Source organism: Symsagittifera roscoffensis, chromosome 4, assembly GCF_963678635.1.
Source record: "Symsagittifera roscoffensis chromosome 4, txSymRosc1.1, whole genome shotgun sequence".
Taxonomy (NCBI): domain Eukaryota; kingdom Metazoa; phylum Xenacoelomorpha; order Acoela; family Convolutidae; genus Symsagittifera; species Symsagittifera roscoffensis.
This window is the reverse complement of record NC_087065.1, coordinates 37,541,931-37,562,257: the sequence shown is the minus strand read 5'-3', so window position 1 is coordinate 37,562,257 and position 20,327 is coordinate 37,541,931. Positions and strand designations below refer to the sequence as shown.

Genomic DNA, 20,327 nt, shown 5'->3' with positions numbered 1-20,327 from the left:
CGAATACTGAACCAGTTGAGGAAGAAGTCAAAGCTATTCGAATAACGTGTCTTAGTTTTGAAAAAGTGGGAGAACCATTCCGTTGCAAAACACACACCTCTCTTCTTCGCTATCGTCTCCCTCTTCCGTGTCCCCCTCCGACCCACTGTCCCCTCCCCCTTCTTCATCGTCACTGTCTCCACCCAGAATGGCTCGCTTGATCTTCTCATACTTGGCCTCATTCTCCACATATTTTGGGTCACTTCGGAACACATCTGCAATCATCAAATGACATTCACATGAGCCAAACCACGCCACGCAAAATGTAACGGAAAATTAATTACAAAAATTGCAGGAGGGCGGAGGTACGAAAAAGAGCTATGTTATTTTCTCAAGTCCATGAAAAAATTAAAAGAACTCTTGTTTTCATTACAATGAAACGAACATACACAGCCTAGCCTGCCTATCTATTCAATTGAAAGCAACTAAAACATAGCCTGCAGACAGTTGGAAAAAAATCTACGAAGGCAAGTGAACAAAAAAAAATGCTGACTCAGTTTTTTTCTGAAAACTCTTTTAAAAAACGTTCTAATTTCAAATTAAAATAAGGATAGCCGATTGCTGAGCAAGTAGCACAGACCGTTCCGACCACATTTTCAGGAAAAAAAAACTTTTTTCTTCGAGTTAGCGTCTTTTTTGTACGTCGTGTGGTAATACAACTATACAAACGCGTAGAAAATCAGTGAATTAGGTATAAATGAATCCAATGGTCTTCAAAAAGTAATAATATATATAAAATAAAAATTTCCGAAAATTCAATTGTTTTTTATCAATTTTTTTGCAATGATTTTGAAAGATCTTTTTTTGTCAGAAAAGAGCAAAGCAAGGCTTCCAAAATTACTTATCTTCTAACTAAACCCAATTTTTTTAGCCTAAATTTCTCATTTTCATATATAACAAACGTTACTCGATCGCTTTACTTTACTCGCTCGAAAATGGACGAAAAACTTAAACTTTCAAACCAGTTTTTCCCAACACTAGTAAAAATTTTCAAATTCGTTGCAATCACGACGAGAAGAGCTTTCATATAAATGTCCAATGATTATTTGTGGAACCTGATTTTGCGTGAAATTTTTTTTTGCTGAATATTTTTACGAATTGCGTTTTTTTTATTTCCAAGATAGCACTTGAAAACTTTCGAATTTTGTTTCTGGAGCTTAACGAAGGTTTCATTGCTTATTCTTCTATAATAAACCTGCTCGCTTGCTTTACACGCTCAAAATTAGAATAAAACTCAAAAAAATTTCAAACGAATTTTTCTCAACAATCGAAAAAAAATTTCAAAATTTTTACATGTCGTTAAAAGACCTTATTTCTCGACCCATTCCGATAATTTTTTTTGGTAGCTGATTTTGCGATGAAAACAAAAAAACTAATAAAAACTAAACACACCCGAATACGAAGTCCATCCCAATTTTCAATGATCGGAACAAAATTAGATGCCCTTAAAGCTATTCGAATTTCTAGAATAATTTATGAATGACACTTTTTTGAGAAAAAAAACTTAATTTGAGAAAACTGGATCAAAAGGTAAAAATTTTATTCCGCTGTGAAAACTGAAGATTAGATTCCATTTTCGAAACAAGAAGCCGATCACGTTTTTCATAACTTTTACACTTTTGCTATTCGATAGTGAAGTTTGCGTTTCTTTCAACAAAAGGGGAAATGAACTGAGCTTAAAAAGAAATTAAAAGCCAAATCGCGAACAAGTAAATTTCAAGACTTCCTGAAAAAAAGGAAAAATTATCGCGACCTATACTACCTTCATCGACTCTTAATCAAACTGACAACATAATTCATTCAAAAAGATAATAAATTGGGCAAAACGGTTAACTATTTATCGAAGCTATTAATACGAAGTGAATTGTCAATTCGAAAAGTCTAAACGCATTTTCAATGCAAACACAAACTTAAGAATTTCAAGTGGACTCACTGAGGGTGTCCTGTGTCTGTGGCGGTTCCACTTCATCCAGTCTCAAAAGGTGAGTCATCTGGTCACCATCACACACCAAGTCCAAGCTGTGAGTCACCAACGCTTCCTGTGGTTCCTCTTTATCCCTTCTAGGACCTCCAGAGGACCCTACACCTTTGTTTCCTGTTTTCGAGCTGGATTCCGAAGTAGAGGCATTGTTTGCGTTGTTCGTGGGTACTGACGGGTAGCTTTTGAAGCCGTCTTTCCTTACTGCGTGCGCTAGCTCAATCATGTATTGCACTCTCTCGGAAACGGCGCCTCCTTCGTGCAGAATTTGACGCAAACGCTCAAATATTGCTGGAATTAAAGAAAAATAGGTAAGCTTCAAACTAGCTGAATCACAATGTTGTCGCTATTATTTGCCGCTAACTTAAAATAAAGTTTTCCCGTTTCTATTTGCACACGTGATCACGGTTTATTGGACTGTAATAGGCAATACCTGGCGGAAATAAACGCCTGAACGCGTTAAGAAAGATTACTAAAAAGAAAGAACAATCACTAATCCTTTAATTCTTGTCGCCCATTGTAAATTTGTGGGCAAAATAGTCATGAAATTTGATGGAGTGGAAAATTTATCCCTGAATAACTGACAGATTAATGACGTGTAGACATACCACGCTAGTATTATGTGGAAACGTCTGTTACAAAACCAGAGGGGAACTGTGAAGTTTATAAAATATTAACTTCATTAGGCTTCACTTCCATTATCCCGATTTCAAAGTTTAGCCGGCTGGAAGTTATTATTGAGGAAAAATTGACACATTTCACACGAAACAAGGTTAGACAGATAGATCTAAAGCAAAGTGCTTTTCAGAACTGAAGATAGTGTTATAATATTTCGTATTTCAGGCATTTAGAGCTAGAGTAGTCTTATTTATGAAGCGACAATTCGCTGGAAGCGACAATTGCTGAAAACTCCAAGCATAGCATACAGAAAGTTGAAAAATGGCAATAAAAGCAAGGAAACCGAAAAACATGAATGGCTTTCTCTGAAAATTTCAACTTCGACATTACAAGAAAAATACATCATCTTGACAGTCTTCAAATTGTAACACAACACAGTGACGAAGATCACCTTCGCACCAATTGGAATACCATACAAACCTAACATTGGAAGCTGGCGGACAAAAATGAAAGCCACTAAGTGGATGAAAAAAATTGAAAAAAGTCGAACAATTAAACCTACTGAAACTGTGTCAGTTAGTCTCAAATGAGTTCCAGTTTGAGGAAAAGATGTCGAGATACAATCTCCGGCGTTGAAAATCATTCAGAACATTTTTTGAAAGAAAAAGATTTTTCTTTCAATTAAATCAAATTTAGGTGACTAAGCCAATATAATATAAGCAGAAATCATTTAAACTGAATGAAACATTTCCACCAAAAAAATTAGAAGAAAATTATACAAAAATAGGGCTGGTAAATTAAGAAACTTCGGAAGCAATTTACTAAGCCGACAAAAAATTAGCACACAAAACCAGGAGGCTCAATTTAATTCTCAAATTATGCTTATAAATACTCGTTTTTAATCTTGCTTTTACAGCACTCTAAACAGAATCAACTTTTTGGCATATCCTTCTCTCTTTCTTGCTTTTGAGGATTTTTTTAAACGGTAAATTTTTTCAATTTGGCAACTTTTCAGATTCGAGCTCAGGGCTTTTATGGCCCCGGCTTAAACATAAGCGTTGTGAAGTTTTAATTTCAACGCTGTCGTACATTTAACAGAGGAAACACGTAGAATTCATTCAAATCACCTTAAAACACGTTCCTTCTATAACATACGAGCAGCAAAAAAAAAGACATATAAAATGCTAAGCCAACTGACAGTTGGAAAAGAGCAAGAAACGCAAGTAAACAGAAAAAAAAACACTGACTTTGTTGAAAAAACTCACCTTTCGAATTTCAAAGAAAAAAGAGATGCCCAATGCCCTTTGAACTTTTAGAACAATTAATGATTGGTTCTTTTCTGATAACATTAACCCAAGTTGAGAAAACAGGATCAATAGGTAAAGTTTTTTTTTATTCCGCTGGAAATCTTAAAATCAAATTCCACTTTCGAAACTAGAATTTGTTCACGTTTTTTCGCGCCATTTCCACGTTCGTATTTGAAAAGTGCTATTTAAGCAACTTTCAGCAGACGAATTTCAACTGAACTCAAAAAGTGAAAATATGCCTAAAGGCATTCATAAATGCATTAATATGCATGAATGCACATCTGTAGGTATTGGAGCATTAAGAGTTTTGTCTGCGTTCATTACTCTTAATTAATCAAAATAAGTAAGCTACAAATTTAATACAAAAGCTACTTTATTTCAAGAAACTGCCGACCGAAAGTTAATTACTATTTTTCAAAACAGAGCGAACAAACAGTTGAAGAACAAAGTAAACAGAAAAAATATTGAGTTATTTCTTAAAGAAAATTAACTCAATTTGAGAAAACTGGATCAATAGATAAAAATTTTATTCCGCTGGAAAACTGAAAATTAAATTCCACTTTCGAAACCAGAACTCCATCACGTTTTTCACGACCCTTACACTTTTGCTATTCAATATTGAAGTTTGCTTACGATTTAAAAAAAAAAGGAAATCAACTGAACTTAAAAATAAATCAAAACTCAAATGCGAAAAACTAGATTTGAGCAAATCTTAAAAATTTCCTTGAAAAAAAAATTAAAAAAATCATCTCCACCTGCTATATAATTCTGAGCTACGTTCTAAGTGTCTTAAAAAATTTTACAGTAGTAATTTGCTTAAATCAAGAAGGAAAAAAAGATTGGATACTGATTTTTTATACAGAATTGGAGCTGCGCTGGAACAGGGTTGGAACACGACAAAACAGAGTTGGAACACGACTTATACCGAGTTGGAACACGACAAAAAGCAGCTCTATAAGGTGCAAAAGAAAAAAAGTAGAAATAAGCCTCGCATTAGTAAAAATTCAGCTACGTCTCGGATTCGAACCTAGGAGCAAAAAAAAGAGTTCGCTGCCTCTCGTAATACAATTTCCTGAAATACTTAACAGCATCTCTGACATGTTGTCGTATAACGATTAACTAGTGAGCAGTAATGAATATTCGCAAATTAGCTTTTTGTCTTAAAATTTCAAATTTTTATTGCAATTAGTCAGTCCATAGTTCTATGTGATCTTACAGTTCATTCCTCTGGGCGACACTTCCGTCAGTTTCTGGCCCACTTCTTTCACCAGAGATATGGCAAGCTCCACTCCCGCATCGGTCACTGGATCCTTGAGCAGCAGAAGCAGGATCTCCAGAGACAGCACTTCGTGAGCCACCGACTGGTTGACAAGATGTGCTATCAGCTTCAAGGAAGTGATGCACTGCTGTTTCGAGTTGCGTCGGTAGAACTTGCGGAAGTTCAACACTAGACGTCGCAGAATTAATTCCCCAATTTGTGGGAACTAAAAAGCAGTTCCTCGATAATCAGTCAGGCACGTGAATTAAATTCCCAATGTTATATTTCACCTAAGAGGTGATCACTGAGTGAGAAGTTTACCGTAATCACTCAGAAAAAATTACCAAAATCACTATATGACAAATTCCAAAAGTATATTTCAACGTAAATCGTAATAATTGAGTGAGAAATTTCAAATTGTATATTTCAATATAAACCGTAATCACTGAGTGAGAAAGTACAAAGAAAATGATGGTAAATAACTGTAATGGTTTTTAAAATTGAATACCGAAGAGGAAAAACAGAAAATAGGTAGGAATGAATGGTTCCATGGTATTAAATCGACTTACTTTGCTGTTAACGACGGCAATTAAGGCTGCATACACTGGAGTGAAGGTTGGGGAGAATGCTTGGGCTTCAAGCACAGACTTGGCGAAGAGACCTCTGAAATAGCAGGAGAAGATCGATTTGGATACAATACATTGAACACTGTCAGTCGCAAACACTGTTATGTACAAACTGAGTGTCTAAAAAATATAATCCTCAAAAATGCAAACGCATCGTCATCAATAATTTCATTTTAATGTCCCTAACGCAAATTTGAAAGTTAATAAATTAACAGAAATAAAGCTCTATGAAAAAGCACCTATAAACAATTTTGTTCCTACAAAATCAGAGAAATATTCGTTCGATCAGTGAACCATAGCAAAGTATGAAACCCAACATTAAAAGAACAAAATCACCAAGAAACTATGGCGTTGTGGCGCTCCGGTAGTGACGGTGCACCGCAATCATATAATAGCTGGTTCAAATCGCACGTAGGCAGCTTAATAGGGTGCTGTTTATATGCACTTCTGTCAATTTAAATAGTTAAACTTCGGGTTAGGCCTCCGAGTTGTTTGACTAAAAAAACTAAGCCAAAAGGAAAACTATGAAATCATAACAAATAATATTATCTTTGATTATTTGCCAGCGCAACCAAAACAAAACATAGCCAACCGAAGATTGAAAAAGAGTAATTAACGCAAGTAAACAAAAAACACTGACTTTGTTGAAAAAATTTCAACTTTCGAATTTCATAGAAAAAATAGACGCCCTTTTTATGCTCTTTGAAATCCTAGAACGATTTATGATTGGCGCTTTTTTGATAACCTTAAGCCTACTTGAGAAAAGTGGATCAACCGTTTTTATTGCGCTGGAAATATAAAAATTAAATTCCACTTTCGAAAGTAGAAATCGTTCATGAATTTCAATTGAACTCAACAAGTGCATATATACCTAAGTGCAGGGGCGGATCTAGGATTTTCTCGAGGGGGGGGGGGGGGGGGGCGGATTTTCGAAAAAAAAAATCGAAAAAACAGTCCAAAAAAGGCGTTTTTAGGCACTTTTTGGAAAATTTTAGAATAAAATTAGAATATATTGGCGCCGAAGGCGCATTTAGAAAAATTTTAGGGTCAATCTGCCAAAAATGGATTTCTTAAAAAGTACCATAGGGGTGACCCTTTGGGTCGGCAGGGGGTCGAATCCCTGAGGGGGGGGGGGGGGGCGTCCGCCCCTGCCTAAGTGCATTCATAAATGCATAAATATCTATGAATGCAAATCTGTAGCTTTTATGCGCATTCTTAGACTTTTCCCTGAAAAAAAAACAAAAAAAATCAGCAAGACCTATATAAGTCTTCACTACGTTCATTACTCTGAGGGAGTTCAAGATCCGTGTTCGTCCTTTTGGATTCATACCTTAAATTTAACGTCTGGTTTGATTTTGGTTGCCAAATTTTTCCAAAGATTCGCCACTTTGGTTTTATTGTACGACAGCCATTCCTGGCTAACCAACCCTCAACTTTTCTTAAAGCTTCTTGGCGCCAAAATCCCAAAAGGTACCGATTTTAAAAGGGACGCGCGCGCCGAAAAAAAAACGCTATTATTGGTCAACACCTTCCAAAAACGCCTAGAACGGAATTTTTTCCAGCAAGTTGTCTGCGACGCAGAAAACTACGTCAAAGATAGTCAAGCGGTTTCGGCAGAGCTACAAAACTTTAAAATGGTTAACCTATATAAAGTCGAAAAAAGTCGTAAAAACCACTCTCCGTTGAAAAAAAACTCCCGGCGTATGCCAATGCAAATGAGCTATCGCATTCTTGCCATTTCAGCCATGATTATTATTCAAAACGGATTCAGATTCCAAGTATTTTTAACGGAGAAATTTTCAGCGGTGACGGTGTTTTACAGGCTCTTTTATGAATCTTTCAAACAAGGATTTTTATAAACTTCCGTAATTTTATAACGCGCCGAGCTGTAAAAACTCTCGGATTTCTAAAATTTAAAATAATAACTTTTGAAATCAACTGATGGAGTTTTTGTTATTGGAGATCTCAATTTGCCATCTATTTAGCAAAGAAAGGTGATCGTAAAAAATCTCATGCCGTGAAGGACTAACTTGAGCTTCAAGAAAATTCATTGCAAACAAAAAAACTCGACCTAAATAAGAAGACAAAGAAAACAAGGTTGACTAAATTGACTTTTTTAGGTTGACTAAATTGATTTTTGGAGCTCTCCTAGAGCACTAAAAAAACAGGCCAAAAAGGGCGTTTTTAGGCACTTTTTGGAAAATGCTAACCAAACAATCGCGTTAATTTGGCGCGCGCTTCCCCCCTCAAAATCAGCACTTATTAGAACCAAAGGCACCATTGGAAAAATTTAAGGGTCCGTTAGCCGAAAACGGATATCTCAAATTAGTACAAAGGGGGAGGGGCTTTGGGACGGCAGGGGATCGAATATTTGAGGGGGGCGTCCGCCTCTAAATCCACTGGTACATGCACGACCATTACAAGAATATCTCCTTTATCTCCTTGCTATTTCACTTACTTGCTACTACACAGACTTCTATTATAGTTTAAGCATTTTTTTATCGGCATTCAATTTTCAGCTTGCAACAACCACAAGTCTTGGCCGGATTGATATTCTGGAACAGTCAACTACGTTACCTCTTTGCCAATAGTGCCGATTAAAAAAAACCTGAATCAGAATTCATTATGAACCAGACTATCAAATTATTACGTTGAGATTACGTTGGACAAGCTGTTAACCAAAAATAAAATCTATGTTCCGATTTGATAATTTAGCTAATTTTGATCGTAATAAAACTAACCCAAATAGAGAAAACTAGACTGATAAGTAATTCTTCTATTCTGCTGGGAAGTTTTAAATATAAACTCCATTTTGATTTGTTTATATAGAGTGCAAATTTGGGCGCCGATTGCGTGTAGCAATTTGAAGTGCGCAATTTCACTTACTGCTATCAATGACACTTGGTTCAGCTACGCTTGTAGAACTAGAGGCCCAGCTAAAGCTGGAGGTACCTGTTTGATAATTTTCGAACTTATTGTACTGATGCAGGATAACGTAGGTATTCAAAAATTTAAGAATTGGGCTTCTACCAAAACCTTAGCTGTTGCTCTATTAAAAAATGAGTGAAAAATTTGGTGATTTTAGAAATTTCCCAGAAACATATTTTTTTTGTTCAAACTTTAAGGCGTAGCATCTGATGAACAGATGTTTCTCACAATCTGTTGCCCTGATTAAACCCTTGATATCAGATAGAGTTGTTTTCGAGAAGTCAAACAGTTTCAAAAAACGGACAAGAAATCAAAACATTGACTTTTCCGAGGGTCATAACCTTTTGTGTAAAAAACTTTGGGCAAAGCCGCTAATGCAGAGTAGCTTCTAAAACCTGCTCTATCCATTGAACCCAAAATTTTAGATTTGGGAGGATAGTTTTGGAGTAAATGTAGAAAACCCAAAAATTTGGGTACCCCTACACACTTTTTCGAAGGCTGTAAAAAGTGGGGTAAGGTAAAAAGAGTGTAAAGAATTAAGCATGCACACAGGGGGAGTAGGCGGAATTCCCATCGGTACCACTTTTTGTAAATCGGTAGTAGCTTTTGAGAATAACTTAAATTTTTGAAAAAAGAAATCATTTTCCAAAGCGTCTCAAAAAAATAAAAACCCGATCCCTACAAATTTTTCATAATACCTGTTTTTATCAGACAGGAAAAACAGCTTTTGAAAACCAAGGTTGGACAGTAAGAAATCATTCGATTTACTGAAACATTCAGCTAACCAGAACAAATTTTAACCTAAAAGCCAATCTCAATGAGCCTCAAGCCGTCAAAACGCCAGTAAAACAAAGATATCGAGCCGAAATCAATTTCACTGAAAAGTTGGACAGGGCGTTGGACAGGGAAAAAGCAAACATCGCCAACAGATTGTTGAAAAAGAGTCAATGAACGCAAGTACACACAAAAAACAATGAATTGTAGTTGAAAAATTGAAACTTTGAATTTCCAAAAAAAAAATAGATAGCCTGAAGCTCTTGTAAATTCACACTTTTTTGATAATATTGTCACTTTTTTGATGCTTGACACTTTTTTGATAACTTTAGCTCAATTTGAGACACAGAGGCAAAACTTAGGTTTGCAAACAGTAGCGTGATCACGACAAAAAGCAGCTCTAGAAAGTGCAAGAAGAAAAATAGAAATAAGACTCGAATAACCAAAAATTCGGCTAGGTCTAGGATTCGATATGCGACCTACTGCAATCAAGACATTTTGAGTCTAACGACTAAACTTTCAGCCACGCACGCTTAACCACCGCCAAACACTAGTCACGAATAAAGCAAAGCAGCTACATATGCTAACAAATTGATTCAGCACCAAATACAAATAGACTCAATTTTGCAATTAATAATTTGGAATATAACAAACTGAAGGCATCCACACTAAGTTTGCATGTGACAAATCGCAAAGAAGAAAACCACATTGTGTATAAATTATGCATTTCAAAAATTGCGAAAAAATATTTAGTTAGAAAATTTCTGAAATCGAGTTTTCATGATTGTGTTGTTGGAAACAATAGCTTTTTTTTCGGTTCATTTGATGAATTAAATGCATCAAATATGTTAACTTATTACTAATCGAATGTCAAAATGCTGTAAAAGTATCCCAAAAGTGGCACCAATATTTGCGACTTAGGTAAGAAAAAAGTTCTTAAAAAACACTAAACTGACGCTAGTGGAAAAACTGAATCGATTGAGTACATTTTTATTTTGCTGGGATATCTGATAATTAATATTCTATTTTTGAAGTTAGAAGTCAGTCACGCTTCCGCTGTTCGCTAGTGGAGCTTGCTTTCCTTCTATCAAAGGAAGGAACTGAACTGAAAAAGGAATCAAAAGCCAACCGCGAAAAACAAACTTGGGCCTTTTCCTGAAAAAAAATCATCGCGAATTTTATAAGAGTATGAACTACCTTCATCGACTCTAAAGCAAACCGTTGAGAACTTATGCGCTGCGAACCAAGAATATTTATATGAGTAGCCTGTCGCTGTGCAAGTAATAAAGCTAACAATTTGAGTTTTCTGGGTGGCAAAAAAGGATGCGTCCCAGCCCAGTTAGCACTTAAAACCCTAAATATGAGGGCAAGCTTCAAGATTTGGTTAGAGTACATAAAATATTGACTTACACTTTCTCGTCATAGAGCGGTTACTATATGCCTTTAAAGCTCTGCAGAGAAAAATTATATGCCCGTAAAGCTTTTGGAAACATACGCCCTCAAAGCTCTTTGAATTTCTAGAACAAATTATTACGATTCTCACTATTTGAAAAAACTAACCCAATTTAAGACAGAAAGTTTGAACAATCAGTAATTTTTTCATTTCATTGGTAAATCTGAATATTTAATTCCATTTTCGAAACTAGACATCAATTACGTTTTTTGTGATCTTAAGACTTTTGCTGTTCGATAGCGTAGTTTGCCTTCCTTTACGCAAAAGAAATGAACTGAACTTAAGAAATCAAAAGTCAAACCACAGAAAATTTGAGCATAATTAGTTTTAATACTTTTTCCTGAGAAACAGATCATCACGACCAGTATATATATCTTTCTTCACTATGTCCATTGACACTTACTAACGACTTAAAAATATTCTTTAATACGATACCAAACTTGGCTTACAGCGCGCTTTCATTGAAATTACTACGACCCGACTTTTAAAAAAACCAGCATACGCTTTGTTCCTTCCTTTCAAGCTTTCCCGATTAGTCGGAACAAGATGACAAAAAAAACTAATTCAATTGACACAGTTCATCAGTTAATTTCCAAAACAGTTCGCTCAGTGTTAAATTCCCAAAACGAAAAGCTTTCTTTTCCGACCATTTGAGAAATGTGGAGGAACTTTGTAATCGGGTGCACTTTTTTGTCTGTTTATTTTTTTACGCGAAATTAGGTTCCACAAATAATGATATAAATGAGTCGAGTCATAAATTATATGGAAGCCCTTTCAATCGTAATTTGAACGAAAATAAAAACATAGCCTATCAAAGATTGGAAAAAGGGAGCAATCAACATTAAAAAAAACACTAACTTTGTTGAAAAAATCTCAACTTTCGAATTTCAAAGAAAAAAACAGATGCCGTTTTTATGCTCTTTGAATATCTAGAACGACTTATGATTGGCGCTTTTTTGATAACATTAAGCCAACTTCAGAAAACTGGATCAGAAGTTTTTATTCCACTGGAAATCTTAAAATTAAATTCCACTTTCGATACTAGAAATCGCTCACAATTTTTTGTGCCATTTCCACGTTCGTATTTGGAGAATGCTATTTACGTCACTTTCAGCAGCTGAATTTTAATTGAACTCAAAAAGTGCATATATACCTTAGTGCATTCATAAATGCATCAATATGTTTGAATGCACATCTGTAGTTATTAGAGTCTTTTAAGACTTTTCCTGAAAAAAAAAACAAAAAAAAATCAGCAAGACCTATATAAGAGTCTTCACTACGTTCATTACTCTTAAAAACTAGAAACATTTTTCTCAGTTTCGAGAAAAACCGGTTCCAAACATTTTTTTATTTTTGGTCTAACTTCGAGCTAATAAGATGAGCATGCAGGTTTACAATAGCTTATTTAAACTCAAATTAAGCCGTGAAAACTTAATTTCACTCTAAAAAAGTTAGTTTATGGAGTTTTTAACGCTATTTTGGAAATCAAACTTTCAAAAAAATTCTGCAAAAAAAATTAGAAACAATTTTTTAATCGTTTTTCGAGTCATTTTTCTAAAAAAAACTGTTTTCCAATTAGTCTATTTGACTATGCCTGTTGAATATGCGTAACTTCTATTTTATCGTTCAGCTCTTTTTATCACATCACACAGAAAAAACGACACTTATGTTTTTCAAGAGTATGCACAGTAACTGACTATCCTTGTTATTGATTTGATCTTGTGTCTTGTATTCATTCTCCTAACATGTCTCTGATAGTAAGCTAAGTGTATCAATTTAGGATTTTGTATTTCACATTGAATGGGGGAGACCGATTTTCACCAGATTTAAAACAATTGAATTATACAGTTATAGATATGTATTTTACAGTAAAATTGGAAATGGCACACCGAATAACCTATAATGATCCCGTGCCACTAAAATTTCATGTATTTCTGTCAAACTCTAACCCCGAAGACTGTCCCATTGCTTTGGTATTTAATTCACAACAAACTCACCTTCAAGTCAAAATAAACTCACGTTGCAATCACAATAAATGTTTGATTTCAGTAATTGCCAGAGCTAAATGTATAGCGTGTTTTCTGACCCAGTGAAATTTAAGGTTTTTGAGCTCCAAATTGGGTTTCAAGAATGCTCAGGAAACAACCTCTGCCAGTTCTTTTATTTTGGACTTAACAACTAAAAGTCTACGCCCCTGATATCAAATTGCTGATGGGGGCAGAAAAAGCGAAATTTAATCGAATCTCTTCAGCGCGCTAAGAAGCTTGGGAATATGTTTCAGAGCCCATTAACTCAATTAGCCACATCGCAATTGATAATTCCGCGAAGGAACTATTGTCAGCAAGACGATAAGAAAAAAGATATCACACCTAGTGTTATAAAAACCAAAGAGGCCCCAAGCAAATTTAGACAAAGGGGAAACCACGAAAGGAAAAAAGGGGAAGCCGGTTATGAGACAGGTAAACAAAACAACTGGAAAAGTAAAGAAAGGCGCTATATTCTAACACACACCAACTGTTTTCTGCAAACAGTAACCTTAAAACAATTGTGGTAGGCAAATCAAAGAAGATAAATTGTAGTTATCCGATGTGATGTTGATTCTGTGGAATCGTAAAGCTCTACATAATCAGGCCAATATTGATGGCTCATCTGCAGAAATAGTAGAGAATTTATAGAAAATCGCTTTTATTAGGGAACAAAGAAGTGTCGAAAATATCAGAAGTATCTAAACAAGCGAGAACCCAAAATTCTAAAAAAAAAAATCCGTGGATACCATGCTGATACGCTTGCAATGGATCCCTCAAGGCCTGGAGGATAACAGTCATCATGGACACAAATGATAATCAGGAATAGATGCTCAAATAGCTGCTGCTCATTAGTAAAAGCTTCAGGCAAAGTTCGGGTTGAAATCTAATATTCAACCATGACTTAAGCGCAAAGAAGTAAAATTGAAAAAGTGGCTTAAAGAAGTAGGATAAAGGTTTTAAGACATCACCGATGGCGGCACAGAGACGTGAACGAATGTGTCAAAAAATAGATCATAAGAGGGGATAAAAAATCACCAAACAGGGTGGATTAAATAACGAGATAGATGGCTACTAAAAATAATGCACCCACTGTTCAATGAATGTGCTTACTTAATGTTTGTGCTGCTGCTACAGTAATGCAGGCCATTGACTTCAGTACAAGACCTCGATTTTCCACTGCTAAGAGGCAAAATGACCCTTTCCCAGTAATTAATTAAAAGGTGAATCTTATGCTTATTTAACCCTACCTAGTTCCCACTACACGCCAGCAATTTTTCATTTTCTCCGCTTTAGGGTCTGAAAAAAAAACAACTACACCCAGATCGCATTCGGGATAAATTGGAGGGAGATACCGGTAAAGGGGCTTTAGACGGCTAGACGCCTGATGTCAAAGAGAACAAAGAACCTGGAAGAAGGGGTAAATTTTTATTTCTGGAGGATTTTTTCGTGTGGCTTGAAAGAACACAGTTAAATTGGAAGCGTCATCAGCTGGAATCGAAAGAAACATCAAAAAGAAAAAGCAGCACAACGCGAGACTTGAATGCTTCAAAGAAAATCTTGACAGGCACTTTTCTTTAGATGTTTATTAAATACCAGAATGTCTTAACTAAAACAAAAAACATCGTTTTCAATTCCAGAAATCTTCAGAAAATATATTTTCTGAGAGGTTAGTTCTGAATAGTCAAGAACGTCCATCTCCAAAAACAGAAGTCCGAGGAACAACCCTAGAAGTAAACGGGAAATTGGCCGCCCAATGAAGCAAATCCAGAACAAAGCTAGTCTGAACTTGCTAAGAAATATGAATCTCCAGGGACCAGAACAGGAAGAAGGCATGACAAGCTGAAGACATTATGAAATCAACAATGAAAAGAAGACTCAACTTGTCACTGTCACACAAAGAAATGCGCCAATTAGAGTGACGATGAAAGATAACTTACGAGACTATCTCTCAAGGCAAACAACACCATTAGCAGCAGGAAACACCCTTCTTATCAAAAACATCCAAAGTGCGACTAAACCTAGTGTATATTCCTTCAATAACGCTAGCTGAAATTCAAATTTTTCAAAAATCAAGAGAAAAAATTATCAGCATAAAAAATCGTCTGCTAACTTACCTCTACTATTGGGACCAGGGTTACCAACTGGTCGTCGAAAAAGTAGTGACTTAATCAAAATCTACCGAAATCATCTCAAAATGAAAATAGTGACCAGTAAAAAAGTAGAGAGCTTTTAGAAACCAATAGTGACCGGTCACTGTAATAAAGACCAGTTGGTAACCTTGATTGAGACTTTAAATGGCATCGAGAAAGGTTGAAGAAGGATGAATTTTCAAAAACATAGCCAACAGACAGTGGAAAAGATTCAATGAACGCAAGGAAACAAAAAAAACTTGATTTTGAAAAAATCAACTTTCGAAACTCAAGGAAAAATATGGGTCTTTGATTTTTAAGAGCTATTTATGATATGATTGACACTTTTTCGATAAAATTAACGCAATGTAAGAAAACTCGCCCAATAGATAACTATTTTAACTCACTGGGAAATCAAATTAAATGAAAAATAAAATACTAAGTTCACGTTCACGTACTCAAGTTCACGTGCAAAAACTGTAAGCAAAATTCTTTACGAGAAAAAGTATATAACCCTGTTGGAAAACCCCTTGTAGTTAGCAAAGAAATAATTTTCTTTTAAGGCAAAAAAAAGCTTAAACTAAAATAGTCCAAGCTTCGTAAAAAAGCTCAGAAGAAGTCAGCAGACAAGCAAAAGACCGATTTATGAATTAATCAAGCAAAATTCAAAAAAAAACTTCGAAAGAGCACTGCAACTCATGTGTTTAGCAATCAACTCAATGTGTGTTTTTTTTTCAAAAATGAGCAAACCAGCGCCTGGTAATGTACAGAGCAAATCCATTGGTAGCAATATTTCACTGATTCCGTTGGACACGTAAGCCCGATAATTGTCAGTGTTCACAAGCGTAAACTGAATAGATCATAAAAGGGGGAAAAACCCCAGCAGGGGCGATTAAATAACGAGATAGATGGCTACTAAAACTAATGCACCCATTGACTTCAGTACAAGACCTCAACTTTTCACTGCTAAGAGACAAAATGACCATTTCGCAGTAATTAACTTAAACTTACGCCTGATATCAAAGATTAAAAATAGTTTAAAAAAAAGTGGCTGAACGTTTATTTTCATCATCAGCTGGAATCGAAAAAAAAAACGTTTAAAACAAGCAGCAAAGCAAAACATGAATGCTTCAAAACAATGTGGCAGGCAATTTTCTTTAGATGTTCATTTCATAACAGAATGTCTTCACTCATCACTCAACCGAAAACGAAGTTTTCAAGTCCAGAGAAGTTCGGAAACATAATTTATAGAAGGTTAGCTCTGAAGAATCAAGAAATTGCATCTCCAAAAACAGATCCAAGGAAAAACTCGAAAAAAAAACAGGAAATTGGCCGCTCAGTGAAGCAAATCCAGAACATCGCTAGCCTGAACTTTCTAAGAAATGTGAATCTCCAGGGACCAGAACAGGAAGAAAGCATGACAAGATGAAGACATTATGACATCAACAATGAAGAGAAGACTCAATTTGTCACTGTCACACTAAGAAATGCGCCAATTAGAGTGACGATGAAAGATGTTACGAGACTAACTCTCAAGGCAAATAACACCATTAGCAACAGGAAACACCCTTCACATCAAAAATATCCAAAGTGCGACTAACCCCAGTGTATTCCTTTGATAACGCTAAATGAAATTCAAATTTTTCGAAAATCGAGAGAAAAAATTATCAGTAAAAAATAGTCTTGCACAATTACCTCCCCTATTTGTATTTTAAATGGCATACAGAAAGATTAAACTTCAAAAACGTAGAGTTATAAAAGAGTCAATGAACGCAAATAAACACAAAAAAATGGGCTTGTCTATTTATAAAAAATGATCTTCCGAATTAAAAAAAAACTAAAAACTTAAGGCCCTTTGATTTTTAAGAGCAATTTATAAAAAAAAAAGACAAACCTTGGTCTTATTCAACCCTACCTATTTCCCGTACACGCCAGCAATTTTTCATTTTCTCCGATTTACACTCTGAAACCAAAAAAAACTACGCGCAGATCATATTCGGGTGAAAGTTTGAGGGAGGGGACGAGAAATGACCTTGGGACGGCTAGACGCCTGATATCAAAGATTTGAAAAAGTAAAAAAAAAAGTGGCTAAACGTTTATTTTCATCATCAGCTGGAATCGAAAAAAGAAACGTTTAAAACAAGCAGCAAAGCAAAACATGAATGCTTCAAAAGAATGTGACAAGCAATTTTTTTAGATGTTTATTTTATACCAGAATGTCTTCACTCAACCGAAAACGTCGTTTTCAAGTCCAGAAAAAATCGGAAACAAAATTTTTAGAAGGTTATCTCTGAAAAATCAAGAAAGTCTATCTCCAAAAGCACAGATCCAAGGAATAACTTGAAAAATAAACCGGGAAAAATGGCTGCTCATGGAGAAAAACGACGACGAAAGACAACTTACCAGAATAATTGTAGAGGCAAACAAAACCAGTAGCTGCAGGAAACCCTTCCTATCAAAAAAATCCAAAGTGCGATTAAGCCTAGCATAGATTCCTTTGATAACGCTAGCTGAAAATCAAACTTTTCAAAAATCAAGAGAAAAAATCATCAGCAAAAAAATAATCAGGCACAATTACTTCCACTATTTGTACTTTAAATGGTATACAGAAAGATTAAAGGAAGATGAAACTTCAGAAACAGAGACTTAGAAAAGAGTTAATGAATGCAAAGAAACAGAAAAAATGTGGGCTTGTTTATTTAAAAATAATAATAAACACGTCCTTAAAGCCATTTGATCTTTAGGAGCAATTAATGATTGACACTTTTGATTAAATTAACGCAATGTGAGAAAAGAAGGTCAATAGGTAATTTTTTTCTGCTGGGAAATCTGATATTTAAAATTTTTTTTTTGAAAGTAGAAGGCGACCAAGTTTTAAGTGAACTTTAAAATTTTGCTCATCGATGCTTGAATTCAGAAAAAAAAATGGACGTAAAAAAGGCTAAAGTCAAACCGCGAGAAATCAAACTTTACCGTGAAAAAATGAAAAAAAAATCAGCAAACCCGTTACGAGAGTACGCACCTGGTTCAAGAAAATTAATGAGTGCACGCTACAGGAAATAAGCCAACAAAAAGACTTTGTTAAGTAATCTAACTTAACTAAGACAGGTTTAATGAACGCAATTAAGAAAAAAACAGCGACTTAATTTTTTTTTTTAAATCTCAAATTTTGAATTTCAAAAAAATAGCTCATAGAGCTCTGACTTTCAAGAAAAATTCATGGTTGCCAGTTTTTCGATAAAGTAGAAACAATTTGATAAAACTTGATTCATAGATATAGTGTAAATTCCACTGGGAAAAATGAAAATTGAAAAAATGGTTCGAAAAAAGAAGGCGACCACCTTTTTGTGGCCTTTACAATTTTGCTGTTCGATACTGGAACTCAGAAAAGGAAATAAAGTAAACGTAAAAAAAAAGTTGAAGTCAAAACGTGATATATCAAATTTAACCATGAAAAAATTTCAAGTTTTTCATACATTAAACAAAAAAATCAGCAAGGCCGTTACGAGAATATGCACCTGGTTCAAGAAATTAATGAGCGCACGCTACAGGAAATAAGCCAACAAAAATAAACAGTCAAAAGACCGTACGAAAAAAGCTGCAAATTTTCGGTTTGCATTAAAAACAGGTCCTGGCCGGACTCGAACTCCAAGTCTTTACACTTAACACCAGATGCGCTGAATGGTTGGTCGGATTTCGAATAATTATGAAGCAAATTGAAATTTGTGTAATAAGTTCATGTGCAAAAATTATTGACAAATTTCTGAACGAGAAAAAACTGAACCCGGTTGCAAAATTCTCAAAGTAATGATCTTCACTTGATACAGAAAATTAAGAATAGTCGGAATAGTCTAAGCTTCGAGAAAAAGCTGACAAAAATCTGCAGACGACTTGTGAACTGACATATGAATTTTTCAAGAAAAATTTCAAAAAGAAAAATCGAAAGAGTACTGCTATCTCAATTGGGATCTAATTACCTAATTAACAATCCCCCCCCCCCCCATATTAAAAGGGGGGAATTGTTAAGTAGGTTCAGCTAGCAAATTACTAGAAAATTAGCCGAACTTTCAGCCAATCAGAATGCAACAAATTCTGAAACCGAGAAAGTTCTAATTGGCAACAGCTGTTACACTTAGCAAAAAAGCACGTAAATTATAGGGGGGAGGGGGAGATATTTTTAATTTGGTACCATATGGGGGGGGGGGGAATTGTTAAGTAGATCCCTCAATTGTAAAGCAGGCAACTCAATTTGATTTTTCGCAAAATGAGCATACCAGGTACAGAGCAAATCCATTGGTAGCAATATTTCACTGATTCCGTTAGACACTTTAGCCCCAAAAAAGTCAGTGTTCGCAAGCGTAAGAAGTTCAAAAAATGTGAGTTCTTTTTTGCCTTTTTTTTCTCAAATTCTCCGTTTTAGTGCGCGGTGGAGCTTCGCAAATTTACTCAGAAGCAATGAAAACCATACACCATACCTCTTTCTACTCACTTCGAGTGGCGTAGACGGAACAATAAAATCTATAATGCAAACAAGAGCAGCACTTTAGAGCTAAACAGCAAATCTTCTTTCTTAAGGGGAGGTACTTAAACAATTATTCCGTTCCTTACAAAGGGAAGAGCTTTATAAATCATTAATTTTGCTCGTCGTTCATCATTAGTCATGACAAGGTTCGTGGGCTCTTACATCCATGCTCTCCTGATAAACATAGAAAAACATGAAATGAAAATACTGCAGCCGACTTGCAATTTCCATAGACGAGACAATCGAGGAAGTTCAAGAAAACTCAAAGGCCTAGATATTGCCAAATTCAGGACAATCAAAAAGAAAAAGAGACTACAGGGCTACTTTTCCAAGTAGCACAAAAACTCCAATTATAATTTTGATAAGTTTTCTGTTTTATTCAGTTTTATTAATTTTTTTGAACAAACCGTTTTATTCATTTTTTTATGGTTTTATAGGAAATTTGACGGAAACACCGAGAATTCTTCGCTGACATTTTCCACTGCAGCTTGAATCAAGCCTAAAATGGATGTAATACAGTGCTGATTTAAATTAACCGGACAAAACGCGTTAACCCAGAAATTTTAAATGCGTTTTTCTCAAATTGGGTTGAGTTTAAGTGAAAACTCATGAATTTAAAACTTGCTTAAAATTTTGGCAGAATTATTATGGTGGTATTTGTTTTGTGA

The 20,327-nt window shown here is 35.2% G+C and overlaps 2 protein-coding genes across 3 annotated transcripts in view; both read right to left on the bottom strand.

Moving 5' to 3' along the window:
* LOC134843621 (kinesin heavy chain-like) overlaps window positions 1-20,327 on the bottom strand; it is a 405,881-nt gene that overhangs the window by 40,668 nt on the left and 344,886 nt on the right. The gene's annotated exons all lie outside the window — the stretch shown is intronic.
* LOC134843819 (pre-mRNA-splicing factor CWC22 homolog) overlaps window positions 1-20,327 on the bottom strand; it is a 45,645-nt gene that overhangs the window by 5,397 nt on the left and 19,921 nt on the right. The window contains exons 3-6 of the mRNA XM_063860106.1: window positions 5,770-5,863; window positions 5,159-5,426; window positions 1,973-2,308; window positions 98-254 (exon numbers count right to left, since the gene is read on the bottom strand). Of these exons, the coding sequence (XP_063716176.1) occupies window positions 98-254; window positions 1,973-2,308; window positions 5,159-5,426; window positions 5,770-5,863 (855 nt within the window). The remainder of the gene's footprint in view (window positions 1-97; window positions 255-1,972; window positions 2,309-5,158; window positions 5,427-5,769; window positions 5,864-20,327) is intronic.